Source organism: Haplochromis burtoni, unplaced genomic scaffold (genome assembly GCF_018398535.1).
Source record: "Haplochromis burtoni strain Fernald_Lab_line unplaced genomic scaffold, NCSU_Asbu1 Contig_423, whole genome shotgun sequence".
NCBI classification, from domain to species: Eukaryota; Metazoa; Chordata; class Actinopteri; order Cichliformes; family Cichlidae; genus Haplochromis; species Haplochromis burtoni.
This window is the reverse complement of record NW_024582784.1, coordinates 436,238-461,898: the sequence shown is the minus strand read 5'-3', so window position 1 is coordinate 461,898 and position 25,661 is coordinate 436,238. Positions and strand designations below refer to the sequence as shown.

Below are 25,661 nucleotides of genomic sequence, written 5' to 3'. Positions count from 1 at the left end.
GTGTGTGTGTGTGTGCGCGCGCGCATCTTTGTATACAGGCTTGTTTGTGCAATTCCAGCCCCACTCTTTGAAGATCGATGAATTGCTAATATGTTCATTCCCAATCTGACGACTTCTGCTTCTTATCTTCCTTATTTTTTGCCTTTCCGTAATTTTTATTCTCCGCAGTCTTTTTCTTTACTACTAGTTTTTCCTTTTTGAAAAAAAAAAAACCCCTACACGAATGACTCTCTAAGTCTCCATCATGTGGTTGGTGTCATCAGTCTTCTGTCTGGATTTCTTCCCTGCATCCCTGGGAACAGAAGACTCACTTTAAGTAAGAAGAGCCTCTTATGGTAGTTTGACATCCCCAAGAGGGCCTGACTGAGGAGATGAAGTGGTAGAGCTAATTAAATGGATACATATGGTTCCAGTGTTGATATGAGATGGGTGCAAAGAGGATGCAAAAGTTAAGGAGAAACCTAAGGGAGGCTGCTTTAGAACTGCAAAAGGCTGTGACGTGTTAATCATTTTCTCTTCCTGCAACTGAGAAAATAAATAAAGCAGTGAAAAAGTTTAAAGGAGTCAGATATTCTCATAAGTGAGGGCAGTAATTCCCTGTATGTCTCAGCCTACATGAATTATCCACAGTAAATGTACCATAGCTCTGAAAAGCTACCAAGTCCCCATATTTAGTTAGTGGAAGCTTACAGTTTGAGCTTCCACTAAGGTTTGGGCATTCCTGGGAACCACTCATCTGTGTCTAGGATTAACCCCATGGTGAATGGCTTTAAAATCTGGCCTAATGAGTCGAAGGCTGGAGCTCTGCAATCAATGCACAAGTCATCTGAATGCAATGCTTCCCATGTAGAGCCAGGGTTAGCCTTTTTGATGTGTCGTTAGAGACATGCGTTTTGGACCTTGCAGCAGTGCAATCAAATCAAAATGTTATGTATGGATGACATTTTGTCACTAAAGGCAAATGTTATTTAAAAAAACTCTTTTATCACAAATTTTAAACGTAAGACAATTTGGTATGTTAGTGGCAAGGGAAAACATTTACTGTTGTGTGAACTTTAACCAAGGGATGATTCAAAAAAGTGTTTTGAATTAGAATTATTTTGTGAAAACAAAACGCCAAAAAGGACCAGGAGAAGTATATTAGCCCCCTGCAAAACTGACTGTTATTGAGCTATAGCACAGACCATTGCTGTGCAATGATGTGCTTTAATTTTGTAGTGCTCACAGCTTGTGAAATGAAGCTGAAACTGAGGCATATTTTATTTACACACAGACAAACTTCAGCAAAGGTTTGAGCTGTCACTTGAAAAAGGAAACCCATGGAAAAACAAGATAAATCAGTTAAGGCTTGCTCACAAAACATGAGATTGATATACAAAGTTATCACAGCATATCCAAGTGTCACAAACTGGAGTGAGAAATATCAAGAAGTATCAAAGAGAGCCACACAGCGCGGAACAAGCCTGACAGAGGAAGAAAGTAGAAGTAGTGAGAGATGTGTCTAAAGACCTCAGAACAACTGCCAAGACACTACTGAATGACTTGCCATGTCAGGAATTGTAGTCTCAATGATGAAAATCATTAGACCCCTATGCAGGAATGGACCGTGAGGTTGCAGACCAAGAAAAGCTCCACTCCTACAAAAGATGCCCCTTTAAGTTAGACTGAGGAATGTTAAAGACAGCCTGGTGAGAGATTATACTTAATGGAAGCACATCCTTTGGTCCAATGTGACAAAATTAGAGCTCTTTGACCTAAGAGATGATATAGCGAAAGAATGGAGGAGTGTACAGCCCAAAAAACAGTGAAACACAAGGGTGGGAGCATTATGCTGTGGGAAAGCCTTAGTGTGTGTAGAACTGTCAATCTCCTCAAGGTGAAAGGAAGCATAGAGATAGAATTTGTCAGGATATGTGAATGAAACTTAAAACAAATGATTTATCAAGCAAAAAAGATACCCAACTGAAAATTGGCATCAGGGGAGCTAATAATTTTGAAGCAAATTTAAAAAAAAAAGACTGTAAGCATTCAAAATAAAACCAGGATGTTTGGAAAAGGTGGTCCTCCCTGAGCCTGGTTCTGTCAGAGGTTTCTTCCTGTTAAATGGGAGTTTTTCCTTCCCACTGTTGCCAAGTGCCTGCTCACAGGAGTCATCTTTTCATTGGTCTTTTCTCTCTATTATGATAGTGTCTTCACCTTACAATTTAAAACACAGGGATCTGTTTTTGTGATTTAACACTCTATAAATAAAACTCAATTGAATGAAAGTATTAAAATAAAAAACACACACACACGGTTAAACATTAACACAGTTCCAAAGTTTCCACTAGAATGCTCTTTGTTTGAAAAAGGTCTTGTTTAACCTTCCCCTTGTGCGTCAGACATCTAAAATGAACATTTGTGTCATTTTCTGTCATTTGTAATTTGTCTTCTTTCATGATGCTGAGGTTTACCCAACAGAGTAAGCTACAAGGTGTGTAGGGAAGTCTGAGTGTCCCCTGGTACTCCAGTTTTGTGCATGTGTGATTGTGGGTCACAGGAGGCCACAGGACCGTGGTGGCCCGAGCAGCCTCAGGCGTCTCAGGTTTCAGAGCTGAGCATTCCTCTCCAGCTGCTCCATAGCTGTGAAAACCGCAAAGCAGCTCTAACAACAAACATTCTAGGCACTGGGGGGAAAGCCGGCTAACCTGTGGCTAATCAGCAACAACTGCTCTGCTCTCTTCAGGATTTGTTTGCAATTTCTCAAGATTGCTTGCTAAATGGAAAAACACGTAGTTCCCCTTCACAGTGCCTACTCCTCCCCCTTTCTCCTTCTCTTTTGTTGTTGCAGTCTTTAAGTTTTAAAAGTGAGTGCTGCTAAGTGGCGGAAGCTCTGTTTGAGTGTACTTTGGTCGTGTTTATTTGACAGTTCCATGTATTGGACCTTCGTCCCCCACCCACCCAAGAAGGGCGTGGAACTGTAGACTGTCTGGGCTTGGTGTTGCACTTTGCAAATAACTCAGTAGTGAAATGTGCTCGTGTGTTTGTAATAACACAATTAAAGTGTTTTGTGTGTTAGTGACTTGCTCTGTAAAATGAAATGAATATGCACAAAAGCAATCACTAGTAACGAGGACCACTGACTCCCATTTACACACTCAAAACTCAAAATTGTGTGTTTATTCCAGCCAGTGTTTATAAGCCATATTGGAAATAATTGAATTGTCAGAAATGTCATTTCATACTTAATCTACCAGTATAAGCTGAAAAGACTCATTATGAATCAGAAGAGAGCATTGTGCAGAGGTTTCAGCGAACAGTTGTATCTGTTTGTGTGTCTCTATCACTGGCTGACAATATTTGTCCTTTTTATTAGATTACATTATTTCCTAGTTAGAGTGGCAAATATTTGTTGATTTTCTGCTTTCTATTACTTTAATCCCCCCATCCCAAAACAAGTCTCTTGGTCTTCTTTTGTCCAACACCCTTTATTAGTACATAAGCATTGGAGCCCTCCCCCCATCCTGTAATCATCCTTTGTTGTGTTTCTAACTTGAAACTTCCAGCACAGTTCCAATTACAATGGGAAGAAAGGGAGCAAAGCATGCACAGATTAAATAGGCAAAAGTGTTTGGCCGTACCGCGTAATCATTTTCTTTCTGGACTTTGGCCTGGGCCTTGTAGTTGCAGTGAAGAGAAATCTTTGTGCCTCCCAAGACATTTTTGGGTGATTTTCTGCTTCCAATGTTGTGGGAACAGTTCTGTCTCAGCATGATTTTGTCCCAGTGCATAAAACATGGTCCATGAAGGCATGGTTGGATGAGTTTGGTGTGGAAGAACTTAACTGACCCCCACAAAGCCCCGACCTCAACCCCGTCAAACACCTTTTGGATGAACTACCATGGAGAATGGGAGTATTCAATGTCACAATGCCAAAAAATTTTCCATAGACATGCTCTCTAAAATCTTATGGAAAGCCTTAGCAGAAGAACAAATGCTGTTATAGGTACAAAAGGGTGGGTGAATTTTAGAAAAAGCTAATGCGGGTGTTGTGTGTAGGTGGCCCAATACTTTTCTTGTTGTACTGTATGTTCCAAGTGTTAAAGGAAAGGTTCCTCTGATGCTGAGGCACAATATCTCCAATGATAAAATGTCTTAAAGCGTAAACTGCTTGACAACTGAGCTCACTTTGTCACCAGATATACCCTGAAACAGAGACATGTCTAACTATGGCATAAGTCCATAGTAACACAAATCCAGGTTTAGTTTATTTAAGTTGCAATCTGGGTAATTGGTGTCCTCTGGAATGTGTCTGACAAAAGGTGTGGACAGGCATCAGGAAATGGTTGGAGTGTAGAAACCAGACAATTTAAGGCTTTGTGTACGGTGGGGCAGCTTACCGTGAAACACCTGCCCGCCTGCTGCCTCAACACAAACATTAGTTGTACTGTGTTTGTAGCTGACACATGGCACCGGTGCCTGTGTTTAACAAGTGTGTATGTGTAAATAAGTAGGAGAAAAAGAGAGAGAGAGCAAATATACAAGACTCGAGAGACCATCTGAATAAATGTCTGCATGTTTCTGTGTGTCAGAGCAGGTCCGTATTTAGGCGGCTCATATAATGTTTTTCTGGGGCTCTCTGAGTGCTGAGGTCACAGCCGGACTCATTTTCTCCATGCCTTAATGCACCACTCCACATCCTCTCTGCTCAACAATATAAATCAGGAACTGTTAAAAATGTTTAAGCCTAGAAGGCGAAGGGAGGGAAATTTAACATCATCTTGCAATTCGAGCTCATAAAAACCTTCATTTTTATGCTACGGCTGACTTCTAGACTCGGGCAGGCGTTTCCCCTCCCAACTGAGAAACTGATGCAGTTGACAGGACTATGTTTTGGCAGGTAGTCAGGTTTATCATTCTCTCTGGGCCGCTAATAAAATGGATCCAGACGCACTCGTCTCAACAGAGTAATGCAACAGCACTACAGCCGGTGTTTACCTTGTCTTTTTTTTTTCTCTTTCCTCCTCATCTCTTGATTGATGAAGATAGCTGGATGCTATTAATTCAGTGTAGTCTCACAGCATCATCATGCAACAACGGGAACCCCCCCATATAACTTCTTCTTCATCCAACTTGTAGGTGTTTCAAAACTCAGAGAAGTAACATTAATGATGCTTTCACTATATTCACACGAGCCAAAGAGCCAAAATATGCAACAGGCTGCCAGAGCCCAGCAACTAAACGCTGGATGGAATGTAACTATTCTTAGCTGACACTGTTTGACAAATCCAAATATCTGGTCTTAGAAAAATCTTCTCACGTGGCTTTTTTTTTGTTTTGTAATTGTGCTAGCATATTCTGCTCTAGAGTGTGCTTTCTTGATTTCAGTTTTAAACACAAACAGCCAATCAAGGAGCACTAAATACAGGCGGCAAGAAAATGCAGACTAACATTCACCTCACTGTAATTTAAAGTATTATAAAAAATAAAGGGAATGAGATTGAAGAATTGGCCTCAAATTCTTTTGAGACTTTTTCCAGTTCTGGCTGCAGCGGACACATTTACAGGGAGTGCAGAATTATTAGGCAAATGAGTATTTTGTCCACATCATCCTCTTCATGCATGTTGTCTTACTCCAAGCTGTATAGGCTCGAAAGCCTACTACCAATTAAGCATATTAGGTGATGTGCATCTCTGTAATGAGAAGGGGTGTGGTCTAATGACATCAACACCCTATATCAGGTGTGCATAATTATTAGGCAACGTCCTTTCCTTTGGCAAAATGGGTCAAAAGAAGGACTTGACAGGCTCAGAAAAGTCAAAAATAGTGAGATATCTTGCAGAGGGATGCAGCAGTCTCAAAATTGCAAAGCTTCTGAAGCGTGATCATCGAACAATCAAGCGTTTCATTCAAAATAGTCAACAGGGTCGCAAGAAGCGTGTGGAAAAACCAAGGCGCAAAATAACTGCCCATGAACTGAGAAAAGTCAAGCGTGCAGCTGCCAAGATGCCACTTGCCACCAGTTTGGCCATATTTCAGAGCTGCAACATCACTGGAGTGCCCAAAAGCACAAGGTGTGCAATACTCAGAGACATGGCCAAGGTAAGAAAGGCTGAAAGACGACCACCACTGAACAAGACACACAAGCTGAAACGTCAAGACTGGGCCAAGAAATATCTCAAGACTGGTTTTTCTAAGGTTTTATGGACTGATGAAATGAGAGTGAGTCTTGATGGGCCAGATGGATGGGCCCGTGGCTGGATTGGTAAAGGGCAGAGAGCTCCAGTCCGACTCAGACGCCAGCAAGGTGGAGGTGGAGTACTGGTTTGGGCTGGTATCATCAAAGATGAGCTTGTGGGGCCTTTTCGGGTTGAGGATGGAGTCAAGCTCAACTCCCAGTCCTACTGCCAGTTTCTGGAAGACACCTTCTTCAAGCAGTGGTACAGGAAGAAGTCTGCATCCTTCAAGAAAAACATGATTTTCATGCAGGACAATGCTCCATCACACGCGTCCAAGTACTCCACAGCGTGGCTGGCAAGAAAGGGTATAAAAGAAGAAAAACTAATGACATGGCCTCCTTGTTCACCTGATCTGAACCCCATTGAGAACCTGTGGTCCATCATCAAATGTGAGATTTACAAGGAGGGAAAACAGTACACCTCTCTGAACAGTGTCTGGGAGGCTGTGGTTGCTGCTGCACGCAATGTTGATGGTGAACAGATCAAAACACTGACAGAATCCATGGATGGCAGGCTTTTGAGTGTCCTTGCAAAGAAAGGTGGCTATATTGGTCGCTGATTTGTTTTTGTTTGGTTTTTGAATGTCAGAAATGTATATTTGTGAATGTGGAGATGTTATATTGGTTTCACTGGTAAAAATAAATAATTGAAATGGGTATATATTTGTTTTTTGTTAAGTTGCCTAATAATTATGCACAGTAATAGTCACCTGCACACACAGATATCCCCCTAAAATAGCTAAAACTAAAAACAAACTAAAAACTACTTCCAAAAACATTCAGCTTTGATATTAATGAGTTTTTTGGGTTCATTGAGAACATGGTTGTTGCTCAATAATAAAATTATTCCTCAAAAATACAACTTGCCTAATAATTCTGCACTCCCTGTAGTTCTTCACCCAGCCGCGGTGATGGCTTTATTAGAGCTAGAGAACTTAATTAGCTTTAATGCCATGTACGCAGGAACAGGTCCTGGTTTGACTGAGTTTTACAGTTTGTTAATGAAAAAGGTTTCCTTTAAAGTGATGGATTTGAGTTATTGGATCTCGATCAGCGTTCCTCGTGATCTAACGTCACTCTCTCTGCTTGGTTCCCTCTCTTTACAGAGGATTTTCAGCTCGTTCGTTTACACCGAGAAGACATCAAACGGAGAGACAGAAGTCCAGCAGGTGAGTAACAAAAGCTTCCTCTGTTGTGCGTGCGTGCGTGCGTGCGTGCGTGCGTGTGTGTGCGTGCGTGCTTTCCTGGCCATGCGTGGCGTGCCTGTGCGCGCCATGGACGGTGCCTGTCATGTGCAGAGTTGAGCCCAGCAGCGCTGAACACATGCACCAGCCATCAGAGGAAAAAGGGGGTGTATTAAAATTCTGTGGCTGCTGTCTCATTGGCTTTGAAGTTCTCTGCCTGTTTTTCCACTTGTCTGTGCTCCCTCTCTCATTCCCCCCCCCTCTCTCTCTCTGTCTTCCCATCTCCCTCTGCTCACAATGTGAGCACATAGCTTTCAGTCAGACAGAATAATAAAAAAAAGAAAACGAATGATTTGTTAAAAAAAAAAAAAAAAAAAAAAAGAACCCACCATCCCCCAATCCACGAGCTTTTTTTGGTCGTGAATTAAAAAACACAGTATGCACAGAATCCCTGGCATCCTATGTCACATCAGGCACGATTTTGTGTGTGTGTGTGCGTATTTTACTACTGCACGAGGGATCTTGGAAGAGTGACAGTAAACACCAGACTGGTAAACAGCCACCAGCAAGAACAGACAGGTTGATGTTTGTTTGCATTTCTCCCGCGACTATATTTCTGTCTGTGCTCCAGTGTGTCATCTCATGCATGTGTTTGCGAAATATATACTATCTCACCTTGCAGGTATTTACGATTCCACAGGCAGCTAAAACTGGCTTTAAAGCGCTCTTCGTCCTTCGTCTCCATAGAAAAGCCGCCTTTCTGAACAGCTTGCAAGCCAACGGCAGTCTCTCATCTTTGAGTGCCTCTTGCTAAGGATAGTCGCGATTATGGTCTTTAACGCATGTCTCGCTAATTTCAGTTCCACAATTCCAACCTCTGTGTTTCCAGAAAGTCCAACAAAAAACAATAAATCTTAGCTTTCCAACTTGCGTTGCGTGTGGTGTGCTATAACAAGAAGCAATCGCAGAACAAAAGGTCCTCAATGTGGGCTCATTTGTAGCTGCTGTATGTCTGTGTCTGGCTAAGAGAGTGGGCAAAAATTCTCACTGAAACCCTTTTGAGTCGGGCCCCAGCTAATCCAGATGACAGCTCTGGCATAGCTGTGTGTGTCCGTGTCCCCGAGCCAAGCTAGGGCTCAATTAGGATGGTATCTACAGAGGAAGAGAGTGAGAAGAAAGACAGAAGGCAAGGAGCTGCAAAGGGGTCCCCTCTAACAGCTTCGAGTTTCTCCTCTGGAAATGTATTATTTAGACAGGCACACAGATGTCTGTCCCTTTCTGATGACACAGGTTCTCCCTCTTCCTGTCTGGCTTTCTTTCAGTCTTTCCTGTGAGTGTGTTCTCCATGTTGAACACATGCTGTCAGTGTGGTTGTCAATAATTAAAAATGCTGGCAACCATTAATGTTTTATCCTATGCCAGATGTGGCAGATGCTGCCTAAAAAGGAGGCTAAATGTATTTTTTTTTCTTAACAAAAGAAATGACACATTTTTCTAGTTGCCCAAAAAGTTGATTTTGGTCTTATTCACAGTGGGTCACAGCAGTGGGTTGTACTGCGTGTTTGATTTGGCAGATTTTTATGTATGCTGGATGCCGTTCCTCACACAACCTCAAAGCGATTTTTCTCCTCCAGAGATCTCTCATTCTTACTTTTTAATATACAGCAGGGCAACCTGAGTAAAACAAAGAGGTCCCTTGTTTGGTTTATATGAATACATGTTTATTCTCTGTTTGTTTGCTCATTTATGTGCTTATTTTATTTGTTTCTTTAAACAACAAAAAAAGAAAAACAGAAAAAATGCCCATCACACACAAAAAGTTGTTAATATAAAACTGTTGTCTGAAATTTGCTATAAAATGTAACATTGTCTAATGCTGACTCTAAAATTAAAAAAATGTCTATAAATATGTTATACTATAGAATAAGAACGCATTGATGAGGTAGCAGATTAACCACTACCATCGAGTTCATATTATTATATTATGTTTAGCTTATTGTCTGTGCTTGTAAATTTCACTGAGGGAAGCTGTTTATGCTGTAGGGCTCATTCGTGAGATTCCCTAAGGAAAAAAATCTCATTCATATTTGCTTTTCCCTCCCTTGATGACGTCACAGCAGTGAGTGGTGGGGTCAGGGCCGAAACATTGTGGTATACTAATAAGTACAGCACACACAATACAAACTACAAAATACACAGTGAATAACACTTATTATCTCTGCATCATGGCACGTGGTCGTGGGGGGACATATTGGGGAGCAAGTGCAAATTTAGTCCTCAAAGCAGGAAAAATGGGCATGCGTAAGAATTTGAGCGAGTTTGACAGCGACTGAATTGTGATGGCTACACAACTGTGTCCAAGCATCTCCAAACCTGCATCTTTTGTGGGGTGTTCCTGGTCAACAGTGCTCAGTAATAATAATGGATTGCATTTATATAGCGCTTTTCAAGGCACCCAAAGTGCTTTACAATTCCACTATTCATTCAATTAAATTTATTTTAAATGACATCAGAAACAGCAGTATGCGACATTACGTGATGGCAGAGCTTCAGTTCATCCTTTGTCATTTTTTTTTTTTTTTTTTTTTTTTTTTTTTTTTTTTTTTTTTTAAGAAATAGGACAGGGGGAATGAATGAGAGAAAGAGGGGGAGAGAAAGAAAGAAAACCAAAGGGGAGAAGAGACGGTGAGAAGGGGGGGAAAAAAAAAAAACAACAACTCCTGGGTCACCTGTATGGAGAAAAAAAAACAAACAAACAACAAAAAAAACAAACAGAGGAGACAGCAAACAACAAAGAGCAACATAATAATAGAGAAAACAAAGCACCATCACAATAAACTAGCTAGTCATAGATATCAATAGTTACTGAATAATAAACGATATTGTGCAGCACGCAAGATAGACAGCGCACAGTGTGCTTTGAGGCAGCAGCCAAGAAAGCTTTAGTCCGCGTCTGTGAATACCCATGTGTACACCTGTGTGCATACCTGTGTGGATCAGCATGCTTGCATTCCAAAGGTTTCTCCATGTAATGATCTGCTAGGGAGTGTGGGGGGGCCACAGCCCCGTCCTCCAGGGTGTGAAGCGGGTATGGAGGAGATCAAAACTCCAGACATCCAGAGGCCCCCAGAACACAAGAGACCATGGAAGACCAACAGAGGGGCAGCCGCGCCACTGTTCCAGTAAGAGCTGAGGAGAGTCCCAGATGAGGGCTCGCCCAGCAGCCGCGGAGCAGAAGCCAGGGGGAGTTGCAGTGACGCGCCCGTGAGCTCCGCCGGCCCCCAGCTGTGCCTGAGTGACCGAGCCCCAGGCCGAGAGGCCGGGGGCACCCCACCTCCAAAGGGGCCCGAGCGAGCCCCAGGCCCCAGGCCCCGACAAGCGGCCGCCAAGGAGTGAGCCGGTGTGTACCCGGACGCCCACCCCCAGACACAAAGAACCACCAACATCTCACCACACTGGTGGAGGCAACCATAGTTGTAGCCACAGCTGCCCTGGGGCAGACTGACAGAAGCGAGGCTGCCATATCGCACCATCGGCCCCTCTGGCCAACACCAGTAGGCGGTAGGGTGAAGTGTCTTGCCCAAGGACACAACAACCAGGACAGAGCCCGGGGATCGAACCGGCAACCTTCCGGTTACAGATGAGCTTCCCAACCCCCTGAACCACTATCAAAAGAGATCCGAGAAAGGAACAGTAGTGTACCAGCGACAGGGTCGTGAGCTGCCCATCAGCCCATGCTGATCCTTGTCCATTGCATAAAGTGCCAACAACGTGCATATGAGCATCAGGTGGCCTGCAATAATGGGTCACTTTTTTTTTTTAAACATAATGTGGATGGCTGTGATGTGTGTCTTGCTTACCTGGGGAACACCTGGCGAGCATCTGTTGGATGTGCTGGGTAGACAATTCAGATCCAGGGAGGTCCCGCCCTATAACTTGCAGGTCTTAACCCTTGTAATATCCTCGGGATTCCCATACACTTGTTTGCCATACACCTACGGGTCATTTTTGACCCGAGGACAACACAAGGGAGGACCTGTTGCTAGATACCACAGTACACCTTCAGACGTGTAGTGGAGTCCATGCCTCGACAGGTCAGGGCTTTTTGGCAGTCAAAAGGGGACCAGCAGAAGTTTGAGGTGGGGTGTCTCATAGCCTTTTCTGTTTTCCTCAATTTCTTTAATCAATTTTTTTGTGATCATGATTGAGATTGTAGCTGTTGGCTTAAGTAAGTAAAGGCTCAAAAGTCTGTTGGATTTTCTGAAAATGAGAAAAATGAAATTGTACCAGATCCCTTAAAGTATGTGATCAGTACTTTATCCTATATTCATGACCTTAAATCTGCATATCTGAACTCAAATGGGTAGTGTGTGTGCACACTACATTTTCCAATGTTATTTGCCATTCAGTGAGCCACTCAGCTGTCACTCAGCCCAGGCAGAGCCCTTTTCGCGATGTGACATTTAAGAAATGAAAGTAAAAGGACAGCTAAAAATGGTTCTGTTCAAGTCGAGAAATTAGGTTTGGATTATTCCCTCATTTCAGGTGCGAACTGCTAACATTTTATTGGCTTGCCACTATAGTCCTACACTGAGAAGAAAAGTTAAATTGGGTTTCTGTTGGCATAGAAGGATAAATGTAAACAACTTTAGCTTGACATCAGATGGTATTTATAGTACATAGTTGTAGTCTGCAATACTGTTGTGAACCCGTTCCTATTGTGCAACCCTATTGGTTAATTTCACGCTAACTGTGTTGGTGATTGTTCTTTAAAAGTCATCAGGGCAAGTTTACTATGACTGTAAGGCACGTCTTCAATATCTTTAGTTGTGCCCAGCTTACTAAAAGATGATTGTTTTGGAGAATGCCTTAAATGTCAATAAGATTTAAAAAAAAAAATGTAAATCTTCCCTTTCAGTTTCTGTTTCACTGTCTCACTATGCCTAACCTAATCTGGCAGAAGCCTCAAAGCTTCTCTTTAGTCTGATGAATCAGCAGCAAAACCCATCCATGACCTTTTTCAATGTAATTTATCCCAGACAAGATCGGTCAGGTTCTAACAACCCTAACATAGTGTACTTCTCTAAGACAGGTGATCTGTCACACGGCATCTCAGTCTATGCTAAAGTCCAGATTATGGCAGGGCTATTGCAGTGCATATTAGTACATATTATTGTACATGTTGTGTGTGGCTGGTTTCAGTGTTATGGAAATGTATGAGTGAAGCTGAGCGGAACATTAGCATAAAACTGAACCACACCCACGCCGCCACGTTAACAGATTTGAGCCGTCAAATGTTTTGTAGTTCATCTCTGAAACGTGCTGCGACTTTACCGTTTTTACAATCGACCTGTTAACCACACATTAAAATGTACTTTCTCCAGTCATGCTGAATACCTACATCATTATGTCCAGAAGGAACGAGTCAGCACTCTAATAGCCTTGGAAAACTTCTCACCCTCATTATAAGCAACAAGTCCTTTATGAGAGGTTCGTTTATCCAAGCAGAGGCGACGCATGCACTGTTAACTTTCTATATAATGGCTGAGGTTTGCAGAATAGACCTGCATCCCGCTTTTACAAAGTCCTTTACCCCAACATTCCGAAGTAAGTTTTGGTTTGCCACAAATGCCGCTGCCAGCGACTGTGGTTGAAGGCTGACTGGCAAACCTCATTAGGTCCAACACGAGACTTCAATGAACATCCGTTCCACTCAGTCTGCTTTTGTGGCGCAACCAGCCCCACTGGGTGCTGCAAACCCTCCATATGCTGGTTGGATGGGTCAGAGATGGGAGAGAGGAGTTGTATGTTTTGGGGAGAGTGGTTAATCTGCAGAGCACAGGTTGGTTTTGGCTGCACCGGGCAGACTGTAACATGAGCTTGAACTTGCACAGCTAGAAGGTTCTGGTTTCTTTTAAGTCGCTCTGTTAAAACTCGAGCTTTGGTTTCTGTGCTACTCTCCCTCCTCCGTCTATGGAAACACTTCTTAGCAGAGCACCGGCCTATTTTTCCTTTTCTTGCAAAGTTCACTTCAACTGATTTTCATGCATGGATACAACTGTGAGTGTGTCCATGTGTGCATTTAAATTCTTGCCCCTGTATGAGTGGTCACGCTGGTGTTCGTGTTCCTTGCGGTGGAAGGTCAATAATTGCGGACTGTGCTTCAGGCCCCTCCTAAAACCCTTGGAATAGCGGCCAGCTGATTAGGCATACAAGCGGTCACTGGGTCGTGGTGTATTTCCCTTTTCCTGGATTCAATCTCAGCCATTTTTCAGGCAGCTGTAATTACGGGAACAAAGGGATCCACGTACTGTGGGGAATAAGCCTTTTTCTGTTTTTAACAAGGCTGAGGTGACTCAAAGTGACTTTGGAAAGTATTTACTGATTTGTTTTTCATTCTTAAAATTTACATATAATAGAAAACTATACATTATCTGAAGATTTTGTTACTTACATTATTTTATCTTTATTTTCTCTAAAATAATTAGATGCAACTTGTGGATTAGTTCGATCTATAAGGTTTTGGACAGTTAGACTTTTTTCTTTTTGATATCAATTTCGCACCAGTATATCACCATAATTTAAAATGTTAAGCTTTTAAGATTTAAAAAGCTCATATTTTGAAGGAAATCTTTTGACAAGCCAAAAGAATTGAAAGTAATTGTAAAATTATTTTTATTTATAACTTTGCATGGCATTCTCCAAAACTGTTAAAAATTATCCTTATTTATCCCATGCTGGGCCTTTGTGCAGCAAGCCATTGATGAAAGAAGTCGATTAAGTAGATCCCTCCCTGCCGTCCTTTAATGCTTCCGTAACACTTGGAGCAAACAGTGGTTGGAGGCTTCGGTACAATCAAAAATATTATGGCGTATACAATCAACTTGTTGCATGTGAAGACTGCTCTCAGAAGTGACTTTGGAAGTCAGTCTGCTATATGTTTGCAACTTAATCGGGTGAAGTGCTTTGTGATAATAGGGTGGTTTACTGTGACAAATAGGGAAAAGCGTAAATCTGTTGCCAAATAATGACATAGTTGCTACAACACAGTGACTGCAATATGAGTGCTTAACAACCTTACTGTAACATATATAAAACAATAGTATAGAAAAATATAACCACAAGGAGGATTGAGTCGAGTCACCTATTGTAGAGAAGTGTTGCAGTTGAATTGGTGCAGACCTACTGCAGAGTGTTGGAAAACCTTTGGGTGACTAGTTGGTTGTTACAGCTATTTGCAATTGGTCACCGAATTTAATCTTTCTCTCCTAGTCACAAGGGGATTGCCATCCTACTTTTACTTTACTGTGACTGAGCCACAAGACGGCTTTCTTCTGATTGGCTGCTCCTGATTAACGAAAGGTTTGAATGTCAGGTTTGTGCTCTCTTAGCCAAGGCTCTGTGTCTTAGATGACACATTCAGGATATCCCCTTCCTTCAGCATCATATGGAGCCACGAAACTGAAAATGAGGAATTAGATTGGTCTTAAACCTGAGCTTTTGGCTCACAGAAATTGCTTGCACATACTCTGACATTATTTTTTGGAAAGTTTCACCAGGTTTAACATCCACACCTACCAGTGCACTAGAAATGCTGTAAAAACAATAACAAAGCACAAAAGTTCCTCTTTAATAACATGATTCCAAATTACCCTATGCCAAATTATGACCACCAGCATCATAAGACTATCAGTTCAACTTGGCCTGGGACTAAAAGCCGCAGTTACTGTTTATAAATGTACAATCATTCAAATTCAGCCAATCAGAATAGGGAAAAAGGTTTATGGACGATCTGAAGGGGGAGTGAGCAAAAGAAAAAGGCTTGTTAACAGGGCAATTTATAACAGATTACATACATGTCTTGCCTCACATTAGTTAGATGGAAGTTCCAAACAATTCCCCATCTTTTCAAGTTTTTTTTTTTTGGCAAACAAAAGCAAGAATAGGAGTGACTGGTGAAGAGCTGCTGGTGTGCTGGTTATTAATGTCCCCCAGGAGGCTGCTACAGAGCTGGTTATTAGTTTCCCCAAAGAGCTGGATCCCTGTTTTGAAAGAGCACTGTGATTTGTGTGCTCAACCAGAACCTAGTCCTTCAAAGAAAAAGTATAATGTATGCTTGTTCAGGGGGGCAGCATGAAGGGCTCCAGTAAACACAGCTGAATTAGCTGTTGTTGCTGCCTTTGTCTGGAAACCCCATGTTTCTCCTCTGCTTCTCAGTTTCTGTGCATTGGTTTAAAAGTAAATTATACCCTAAAACAGAATTCCAACTGACTGGAAATTTGTGGGGATCTTTATATGCATATTTCAAAAACATTTAATATAGTAAAACATTTGATTTTGATTGTGCAAAGTTGTCAACATAAGGAGATGAGAGAGAGAGAAAAAAACGTGCTACGTAAAATGTGTTGCAATAAAATGCATGCATGTTGCAGTTGTTCTTTACCACAAATACTTGCATGCAGCTGCCACAAGCTCCTACGTTTCACTCTAGTTGCACACCTGTTGTATTTTTAGGTGGACTTTCTTCTTAAATTATGCAAGATGTGATTAGTGGAGTGCGTTTGAGTTCTTAAATCCCTGTCATTCTGCTATGGTTTAAGCAGCTCCAGATCTGTGCTGCTTTGATATCACTCAGCTTCCTTTTATGAATATTAAGTTGTGTAGGTCTGCGCGCATGTGTATTTAGGGGCTCATTTTATGTCAGGATTCTTGGAGGTGTCATTCCCTGTTTACACGTTTATACAACAGCGTACAGCCACACCCCCAACCGACATATTTGCAGTTTCCTACAAATAGGGCTGAATGAAGCAAATGAGCTGTGTCAAGCTGAGGACATGGGTGACATTGTTTGTAGTACTTTTCTTGTGCCTTAGAACAGTCCTTTTTCTGATGTTTCTTTTATTTTTATATATATAAATTGTAGGAGCACCAAACATAGACGTTATCCATTTATATTAAAAGAAGGCTGAGAGGAAAGCTGAGGTGATTGTCAAACAAACTTCTTTAAGGACAAAGCAGCAAAAAGACAGAGAGAAAAGATAACAAGATTCAGTGAGAAAGAAGCCAGAAAAACTCATGGCTCCTTTTGATTAGCAGCATTTACTTGCATATGCCACTGCAGGGGGAAAAGGAAATAGTCAATCAGTCATGGAAGTAAACACACATGGAAGTAAACTGTTTGGACCTCCCACAAACTGTTAAACACGGATAAACTATTTAAAATATTAAAAGGCATTGCGTGTATGCTTGTATTTGTATCTTTGTAAAAGCTCCGCAATCTGTGTTTTTGACTGCAAAGTTCTGTTTAACTGTTTCACTTGAGAATGTGAACAATTTCAGGTAAACGTTCACAGGTGTACAAACTGTTTGAAGTACACTTTTGCATTGCAGTATGAAACCACACATTTGCTGCAAAGGTGAATTGTTGTTATCAGGCTGATGAATAGCTTTTCTGACCAATCAATTTTCACTCTGTTGTTGCAAAGTGAAGTGGTTATAAGAAACAAATGTATGCGATCCGAGGACTAGCACCATTAATCATGTTTCGTGCTATCAACAAAAATGTAGTGGTTTACACAAGCCAAAGACCCCCTTTGGGGATCAGGAAGGGCGCCTGGTGTAAAAAGTCTCCCTAATCAAACATGTGGTTCTACCTTGTGGAGCAGCTCTTTTTAAATAAGGAATTCTTTCAACTATCAGCAAAAAGAGTGCTATCTAAACTTATGTCATTGTCTCACATCTGTGGGTTGTAATCCCAGGGGGAGGAAATGTGTGACTGAATTTTTAGCAAATGGGATCCCACCATACTCCTGAACTACATTCCCCTCTTTGGCGCCATATTTGGCCCCTGATTTAGATCTAAGTGGGAAACTTGAGCCACACAAACGTGCTGTTAATATGAATTCGCCTCTCCTTGCACTGCCACTTGGAATCACGCAGACCAAGTAGCTGATAGTTTTAAATGCAAAGTTGTCTGTTGGATTAGGCATGTGGGAATGGGGCGGGGGTTATTTATGTGTCACCATTAGGTTTTGTCTTATTGACACGGTTTTCATTTTTCCTTTGTGCAGCTGGCCAAGAAGATTCGGGAGAAGTTTAACAGATACCTGGATGTGGTGAACAGGAACAAGCAGGTGGTGGAAGCCTCGTACACCGCCCACCTCACCTCTCCGCTTACTGCCATACAGGACTGCTGCGCCATACCAGCATCAATGATGGAGTGAGTAGCTTTCTCTTTACAATCACTTTACCACTTTTCCTCGTTTCCTTTGTGTGTCTCTCGTAACACGCACACCAAAGTCTCTGCAGGAGGGTTCACTCTGTGCCTGTAAACTCACCTCCCACTGTTAGCACCTGCACTCAAGCTCTCTATGCATTGTTTTATGGGCCAGCTACACACAAATCCCCATTTCTCCCTTGTTTTGATCATCCTTGGATTAGTTATAGCCGTATTTAAATCGCATCATTTGCTGCCTTGAGCCAGCGTCATGCTCTGATTACATGGGAGCTTTTTAAAACTCTAACCATAAGATGGAACAAATTAAAAGGTTGGTTTTACCTCTTCTGCACTGCACCCCAACTACAAGTTTTATGGGACCTGGAGCCAAGGACGGCATGGAGTTATATATAGAAAAAAACGTGGAGGTTGAATGACGATTTCAATTTTTGCTTGTATTTTTTTTTTTTTTTTTTTTTTTTTTTTAAATCGCTTTGATGATAACAGCAGTAATGACCAAAAAATCCAGTCGGGCTCTACTGGGTTAATATAATATATATAGCACAAATAAGAGAAGTTTTTGGGGGAAAATGCCTACATATATATTTAAAGCTGAGCTTTGGATTAAATCTGTCAGAGTTAAGTCCTATACTGAGATAGGTTCAAATTGGCCCAGCGTACAGTAGAACCAGATTTTCGGCCAATCATCGGCTCGAGCAGGGGGAAAACACTGTTCAAAGCCGAGCTCGGAGAAAAAGGGAGAAAGTGCCGCTTTCAGTTCTAATCTACAGAGCAGCAGCTGTCTCTTCCCGTCCGCCCTCCTTTCTCCATTTTTGTCCGCCTCCCTCCCCTTTATCAGCCGACGCTACAGGTTACTGCTCTCTGAAGTCTTTGCACCGCAAACTCCACAGACAGCAAGGTCACCTGTCTGTCCACCTGTGATGCAGAGGGAGGGGAGGCGGGTTGTACCTGGCTCAGGGCCATTTGTCACCTGTAGCTGAATTCAGGATGAAACGTGTGTAACATGTTGTACTTACATGTAACCGTCGTTCAAGCAAATGTGCCGCATTATCAGCCCATTATGCGTGCTTAAAATGCAGCTCTAAAACAGTGGACACAGGAAAGAAAAAAATGCTGAGGAAAAATTATTATGCAAGACCTGGACGAGAATAATAGAATGATGCAGCGGGAGTTCACAGGGGGGGGTTGTGGTGTTGGTTGTGGACATACCAAACTGAAGCCGAATCTGATGGATCCCTAACTTCAAAGCCTCTTCCTCGGGGGAGGGGGGGAAAAAGCAGAGAGCTGTTTTGCTTTCATATATTTGAGCGCTCGCACAGTTTAATAAAATATCTAAAACGGCTTATGCCTTATCTTCTAAAAGATAGCGGGTGCTCTGTTTGTTGAATGCGGGGAAAATAATTATTCGCTGATGAAAGTTTTCTTTAAAAACTTCTAGAAAGAATTAAGAGGTTTGGGGAAATTTGGTTTCTCTGCTTGGTTGCGAGGAAAAGCGTCTTGGCTTATGACCTCCAGCGAAACTGCGGCTCGTCTACAATTCCCTTTGTGTACTTGCTCAACAAACAGCGTATGTGTACTTTAATAGGCTTCAGTCAAACCAGTAGCAGATAGCTGCTTATGTCTGTTTACAGACTTTATGCTTATCTAACCTAACTGGCTGCTCGCTCGTGGATCTAACAATCTTCTCACTGAAGTCTCTGCGATACAATGTTGTGCATTTCCTGATATATTGAGCGCTACGGCAAAAGCCTGCAGGCAAATAGCTCAACGCTGGAAATGGCCACGGCCTAGACTGGCTCTTTTTATGCAGCATAACATGTCGTATCTGATACAAGCGCAAACTGGGAGGAAAAAGCAACACTGTGCAGTTTCACTTCAAAGTTTTTGGTGTAACCGTTTCTTGACAAAAACATCTACTTGCTCTAAACCTGGGTATTTCAGCCGCCTACAGTGCAGTTTTATATCCTTTCCCAGGCACGTCAAACCCCTGTCACAACTTGCCTAGGGTGACCTCAGTTGATAACATGATAATGACCCACACCTTTTTTCACACCTTGGCTCATGTGATGTCACACATGACCTACAAGTGGGTCAACGACCACCTCCAAAGAGAACGATCCCGAATAGGGGTTAAATACCTGGAGCTCTCCAGCTTTTGTTTTTAGAACTGATGAAGCCTCTTGGATGAGCAGAGTGAAGCCGTTTTTACTCCTTAAAGGTACCCTTCGTTTGATTCCTTTATGTTGAGAAATCCAGGCTAGGAGTTTCCTGTTATTCCTGACCGTCCTGTTTGCGTTACGTCGCCACAGATAAATGTACTTCCCAAACTCTCAAACTTGTTTATCTTGAATGTAAAAGAACAAACAAAACAAAACACACAAAAAACACATATTGCTGCCAAAAATACATTGTGGAATATGTGCGGAGAGGAGTTAGCCCACAATTGGTCCAGTTCAGTGTGTCCTTCACTAGTCTTGGGCATCAGCTGCTTCTCGGGGTTCCAGTCAGGTCAGCCAGTTTAGTAGTGGGGGATCAGGTGGTTCACAGGGTGTCTGCTAGTCATCAGGCTGGCAGGCTATCGTTTTGCGGAGGGAGGCCACCAAGGGCAGCGCTTAGCAGCCAGTGGTATGCTTTAATCACCGCTGGGTCTCAGCGACGAGCCCGGCCTGAAAATAGCAAATGTATGTTGCTTGTTTGGAATGGTGCGCATGAGCCCCTGTATGTTTGTATTTTTAACATCCAATCTCCAGGTGCTCATTTCAACAGTTTCACTGCTATGCAGATGTAAAAGTGAGAAGTGTGCACGGGAGCATCTCGCATGGCACTTAATGGTGTCATAGTCCTTGAAAAGATGAGATGCAAGTGAGCCGTTCAAAGAAAATGCCACGGATATGATCCTCAAAAGTACTTTTATGAGGTAAAACAATGAAAAATAAATAAATAAAAAATTGGCAGTGTGTCCCTAAAGACTGCTGCTGCCTTCAGGCATGCCCACATCACAGCAGTGTGTCAAACATCAGTGAGCAGAGCTTAAGCAGCGCCTGTAGTATAACAACACAAAGCTGGCACTTTTTGGTATACACCAAAGTATTCGGAGAAGTAAAACTCTGAGGTGATGATGACACTTGATGGAAACAAAGATTGTAACAAATTTAATTTCTAGAGGAGACAGTTTTCTCCGTAACCCTCATGGTGCTGTTTTATGAAGGCTATTGTTACCTTCAACGCTGAGGGTGCTCCATTTTCATTAATGATGACTTAATATTTAATTCTACTGGCATATGCAACTGATTGTGTCTAAATTGGAGGGCAGAATCACTACTATTTAATATTTATTTATTATTTATTTTTCTTGTGTTGCAGAATTGCTGAAAACGATGCCCAAAGTCTTTCTTAAGGCCACTCCGCAGGATAGCTTTACACTGTGTAGTCGGATCATGTGGGGCTGGGTGGGGATCCTGCAGAATTTCTAATACCTGCACTCATAAATTAAACATACGGATCAATGGTAGCATGGTGTTAATACCGAGCTCCTCTTTCTGAAGGAGAATTCCCACTATCTGAGCTGTCGGCAGATTTACAGTTCAGTTCAAGAGGATACATTGCGCCGGTGATCAGCTACTGGGACATGACATCAAGCTTATCTTGTAGTCTCGTGGTTTCACTGAGATCATAATATCTGTTTGCACGTTAGAGAAGGAGAGGGCTAAACACCAGGCAGGTTGGGAGGAGGGGGTTGTTTAAGTGACCCTAACAGGTGTAAATGCTGGGCTGCTGTCATAACTTTCTTCTATCTCCAACACCCCACCCCGTTAAGATATGAAAACCTGACGTGTGTGTGCGTGTGTGTTTTGTGTCTTTATTGATAATAAAAACTGTAAAACCCATGAAACTACAGTTAAAATTTAAAATCTATGTACTCCTTCACATTTTCCAAAGATGTCCAGTGGCCCATATTTGAGTCTTTGCCTGGCTGATTTCTGTCCCCTGGGCCCCATGTTTGACAAACCTGATTTAAACCATTAAAAGGTATTATGGACAAACTACTTGGATGCAATCATTTTCTTCTTTTTCTCCAAGATCTCACATTTCTCGTCAAGTCTCCCAACCTAATTTGTGTGTGTTGTGTGTGTGCATATTTTCATCATTAAAGTACTTTTTCCATTAGATCCCTAATATGAATGTGTTTTTAGTCAGTGTTGCTATTCCCGAGCACTTGAAAAGTAGTGCAGTGAAATCTCCTAAACGTTGGTGCTTATTAAAGACCACATGTGACATCATTTTTGGAGTAGTGCGCCAAGCTGTAGCCAACAGCTCATTTACAATAGCAAATCAAACAGCCTAGTAAAATTTTCCATGTCCACCTTGAAGCCAATTAGCGTGCAAGTTGACTGAAAATTGGCAACTAATATGACTAAAAGACACAACCCTGTTTCCCTTGTTATCACTGCATATAATAACTAGAGGCGTGGTGGTTAGATTTTTTTCTCTTCACCAAACAAACAAAAAACAGTTACTATGCGTGTAGGTGCACAGCTATGCAGTCAGCCTAAAAAACACTCCCGTTAAATGTTGAATAGAGCGTTTGGGCTTTGAGGATTTTACTAGAAGCACTTGTGAAGTGTAAGGAAAAGTCTTTGACAACAAATTCAGTTATCCAACTCTGTGTGTCTAAATCAACACCCCAGTATCCCAGTTATTCGGCCCATCCCTATTTTGATCGTATGTATTCTGTGGGACACACCCCTGTATACATGATAAATATTAGTACATCTAAGTCTGGCAGTTGTCCTGACTTGTTCCGCAGTACACGCTGGAAAATAAGCTTGTAAGCTGGTGAGTGTATTTAACTTATTCATGAGCAAAATGAAACTTTATTTTATTTATTTTTTTACCCCTGCCACTCTTTGGTTCTTCCTGTATGTGATGTGACTCACTTGGTGGCTGCAAACTGTAAACATGTGAATTCTGATGTAGCTCTGATTGACAATAACCCTGCGCTTACATTTCTCAGCAGTTGCTCTTGTGAGCAGCGTAGCAGAGGAGCATGACAATCATTACAAACTGGCAACGGATTCATTGAGTCATACCCTATTACTTACTGAACAGGCCACATTTGGACACAGAATTTCCCTGGACTGAAAAAGTGATCTCTGCTTTTTATAAGCCTACACTTAGTATGCAACCTGCTATTTTGGCATTATTGCAGGCAACATTTCTCGTTTTTTGTACCGAATTATGAATTGATCATATACAGCTGTATAGACTAATACAGTTCAGTGTAGTACCCTACAGTAAATCAAAGTTTTTGTAGTAAAAGATTCATGTTTTTCTTGTCATTACTTTAGGGATTTTTTATTTTTGAAGTTCTTGGTAAAGGCACGTGTGTTTTGAGGTGTTGGTAATACATGTCCACACTCATTTTCATACACGGGGGACACCAGAGGACACCTCTTGCTTTAGTGCAGTCTATGCAATGCAAATGCATAGCATCAAAAATTCACTTCAGGCTGTGTCCCCTGTTGTAGAGTAGTTTCTATACACCACACTTTCCTCCAAAATCAATTCTGTCTATTGATATTTCATTTGAATCCGTTTCGGTAGAGCTGCCATTGAGAGCCAGATACACGAACGTGTCTTCAAGCGCTCTCAATTCTCCTGCTAGCATGTTGCCAGCTTTACCGCTGCTACCGCCGAGGGACTGCAAACACATTAGGAGTGGTATTACTCTTGACGTTGGGGCTCGCGCAACAGCAAGCCCCTTCAAGGTAATTATTCTCACTGGGCGTTTTGAATGGCTTGGGACTGCCTGCTTTGCGGATATACGTGGCTCTTGCAGCAGGGGGCACCTTAATATAATAGATTTTAAAAATGGCTGGAAAACGGCAGGTGCTGCCTTATTTAGAAGAGTCTGCCCATTTTAGTCTGTGAAGGAGGGAAATGGGACGGTTGGTTTTGGTACAAACTCAGCCCCAGTAAGAAAAAAGGTGATTGTTACTGATGATTTTGTAACTGTAGAACACACCTCTGCATTTGTTAATAAGCTTATTAAATGTAAGAATAATGTAAAGGATTGTGCAGAGGCCTTGTAACAATATTGGGTGATAGTTTGATAGATTATCACTGTCGGTTTTTGTGTGTGTTTAAATGTATACATGCATATTAAAATTTATATGAAATATAAAAAATGTGTGTGCGTGTCCGACCTTTTTGGAAAACGGATTTCTCTGCCCTCATTAAGATGTCTGATCAGACTCGGAGCTCTCCTCCCAGCTCTCCCTCTCTTTTTCGCATGTTTTTTGATGTGGAATTCAAAGCAGCTGCAAATGTATTTTTTATCTGGCACACATTTCGCCGAGCGTCTCTGCCCACCCCTTCTATGCAGAGTGCGTTGAAGGAGAATAGTAATGACTTTGGCCTTGTGGGACTCTAAATGAGCGGAGTTCAAATGCAGCCTGTACATCACAGGACCCGTCAATCAGCAACGGCCAGCGCCAGGTCTGCAAGCAGAGGGAGCCAAAAAGTGTGCACAGTGTGTGTTTACATGTGTGCACACGTGTGGTTGTATGTTGCTAACCCAGATGAGGGTGGGGGGGTTGGCAAGGTCCACTTGGAGGCATGGATCAAAGCACCAAAGCTTGGTGCGGTGCAGAACAGCCTGCTACTCTGCATACCCCCCACCCCCCGTTTTGTGGGTATGGCAGAAACCAGCATTTAGAGTGAACAGTACATGTAGCTCATTTTAGGCTGTCGCTGGGCGCTGAAACAGGTGAGAAAGAACTGATAGGTCATGTACGACGTTTCATTTTTTGACATCTTTAATACTTTTGGGCTTTTGTGCGCTCAAGGACAGTGCCGTCATAGAGCCGCATCTTCCGCATCACACCAGGTTCCAGTGGGGACTTGTTAAAGAGCCTAATGAGGAAGAAAAAGCAAGCAGCTGTGTAGGAAATGATGAATTCCAAGAGTTTTTATTTTTAATTGGCTTTTTAAAAGCTCATTGTGATTTGAGATAAAAGAATGCTGCTTATCCTTTTTTGGACTGATGACATCAGTCTTATCCCTGATTGCTAACAGTCAAGAATCTGCATTTTGGGAACACTAGTGCACTCTTATCACAATTTTGCCAAAATTTCCCCTTTTCCCACTCATTTTTCCACTGTGTTAGATCACAGTCAGACCCCGAAGCCTTGCTCCGTTTTCACCACCACCATCTAGAGCGCTTTCTTTTTTTAAGGCCCTCAAAAAAGATAAGGAGCAGACACTATAAATACTGAAGATGGTCTGGCCCACATATCTGCTTACATTTCCTGGTTAATTGCATCCTTCTTTATCGGCTACTTGGTCTGGTTTGGGCGGAGAAAGTTCAAATCTGTGGCCTCATTAAATGTTGACATATATCACAAAGTGTCACAAGGGCTTGAGAACAATAGGGTGACCAAACATTTCTGCAGTTCTGTTTGTTTGGAAGTTTGCTTTGTTGATGTAAATGATGGAGGCGGTTATTGTCAGCATTTCTTCTCTGAGCCCACCCACAATTCTTTTCCACTTTAATCTCTTCACATGCCGTATGTTGAGCATAACCTTAAGCTGAACTCGGAATGTCAGACACTGGTATTAATTGGCTCGACTGTCGTTACTGTTTTGTTAGTGTGCACCCATTGTAATTGTGTATATAAGTTTAAAGCCTATTTACATTTGAATTTTCACATTTGTGTCATATTTGTGTTTTTGTTAAACTGCACTGATGCATAGCGATAACTAACTTTGCCAAAAAAAAAGAAAAGAAGTGATTCCTGTTCATTTCTCAATTTCTGCATAGTGTTACTTCATCTTAGGTAGTATTTGAATACATGACTTAAACAAACATGTTGCTTGAGCAGTCAACGTTGTACCCTCTCAGGCTGTAAAAACTCTACTTTGCTCCAACCTTATCATTGTACATGCACATAAATTTACCAACTGTGCTCCCATAGACATTTTATTAGATACCCCTGGCTAGTACTGTGTTAGACACCCCCC

At 42.0% G+C, this 25,661-nt stretch overlaps 1 protein-coding gene across 1 annotated transcript in view; it reads left to right on the top strand.

Moving 5' to 3' along the window:
* cachd1 (cache domain containing 1) overlaps positions 1-25,661 on the top strand; it is a 100,377-nt gene that overhangs the window by 26,697 nt on the left and 48,019 nt on the right. Inside the window, exons 2-3 of the mRNA XM_005945114.2 lie at positions 7,325-7,387; positions 17,473-17,621. Coding sequence (XP_005945176.1) covers positions 7,325-7,387; positions 17,473-17,621 — 212 coding nt within the window. The remainder of the gene's footprint in view (positions 1-7,324; positions 7,388-17,472; positions 17,622-25,661) is intronic.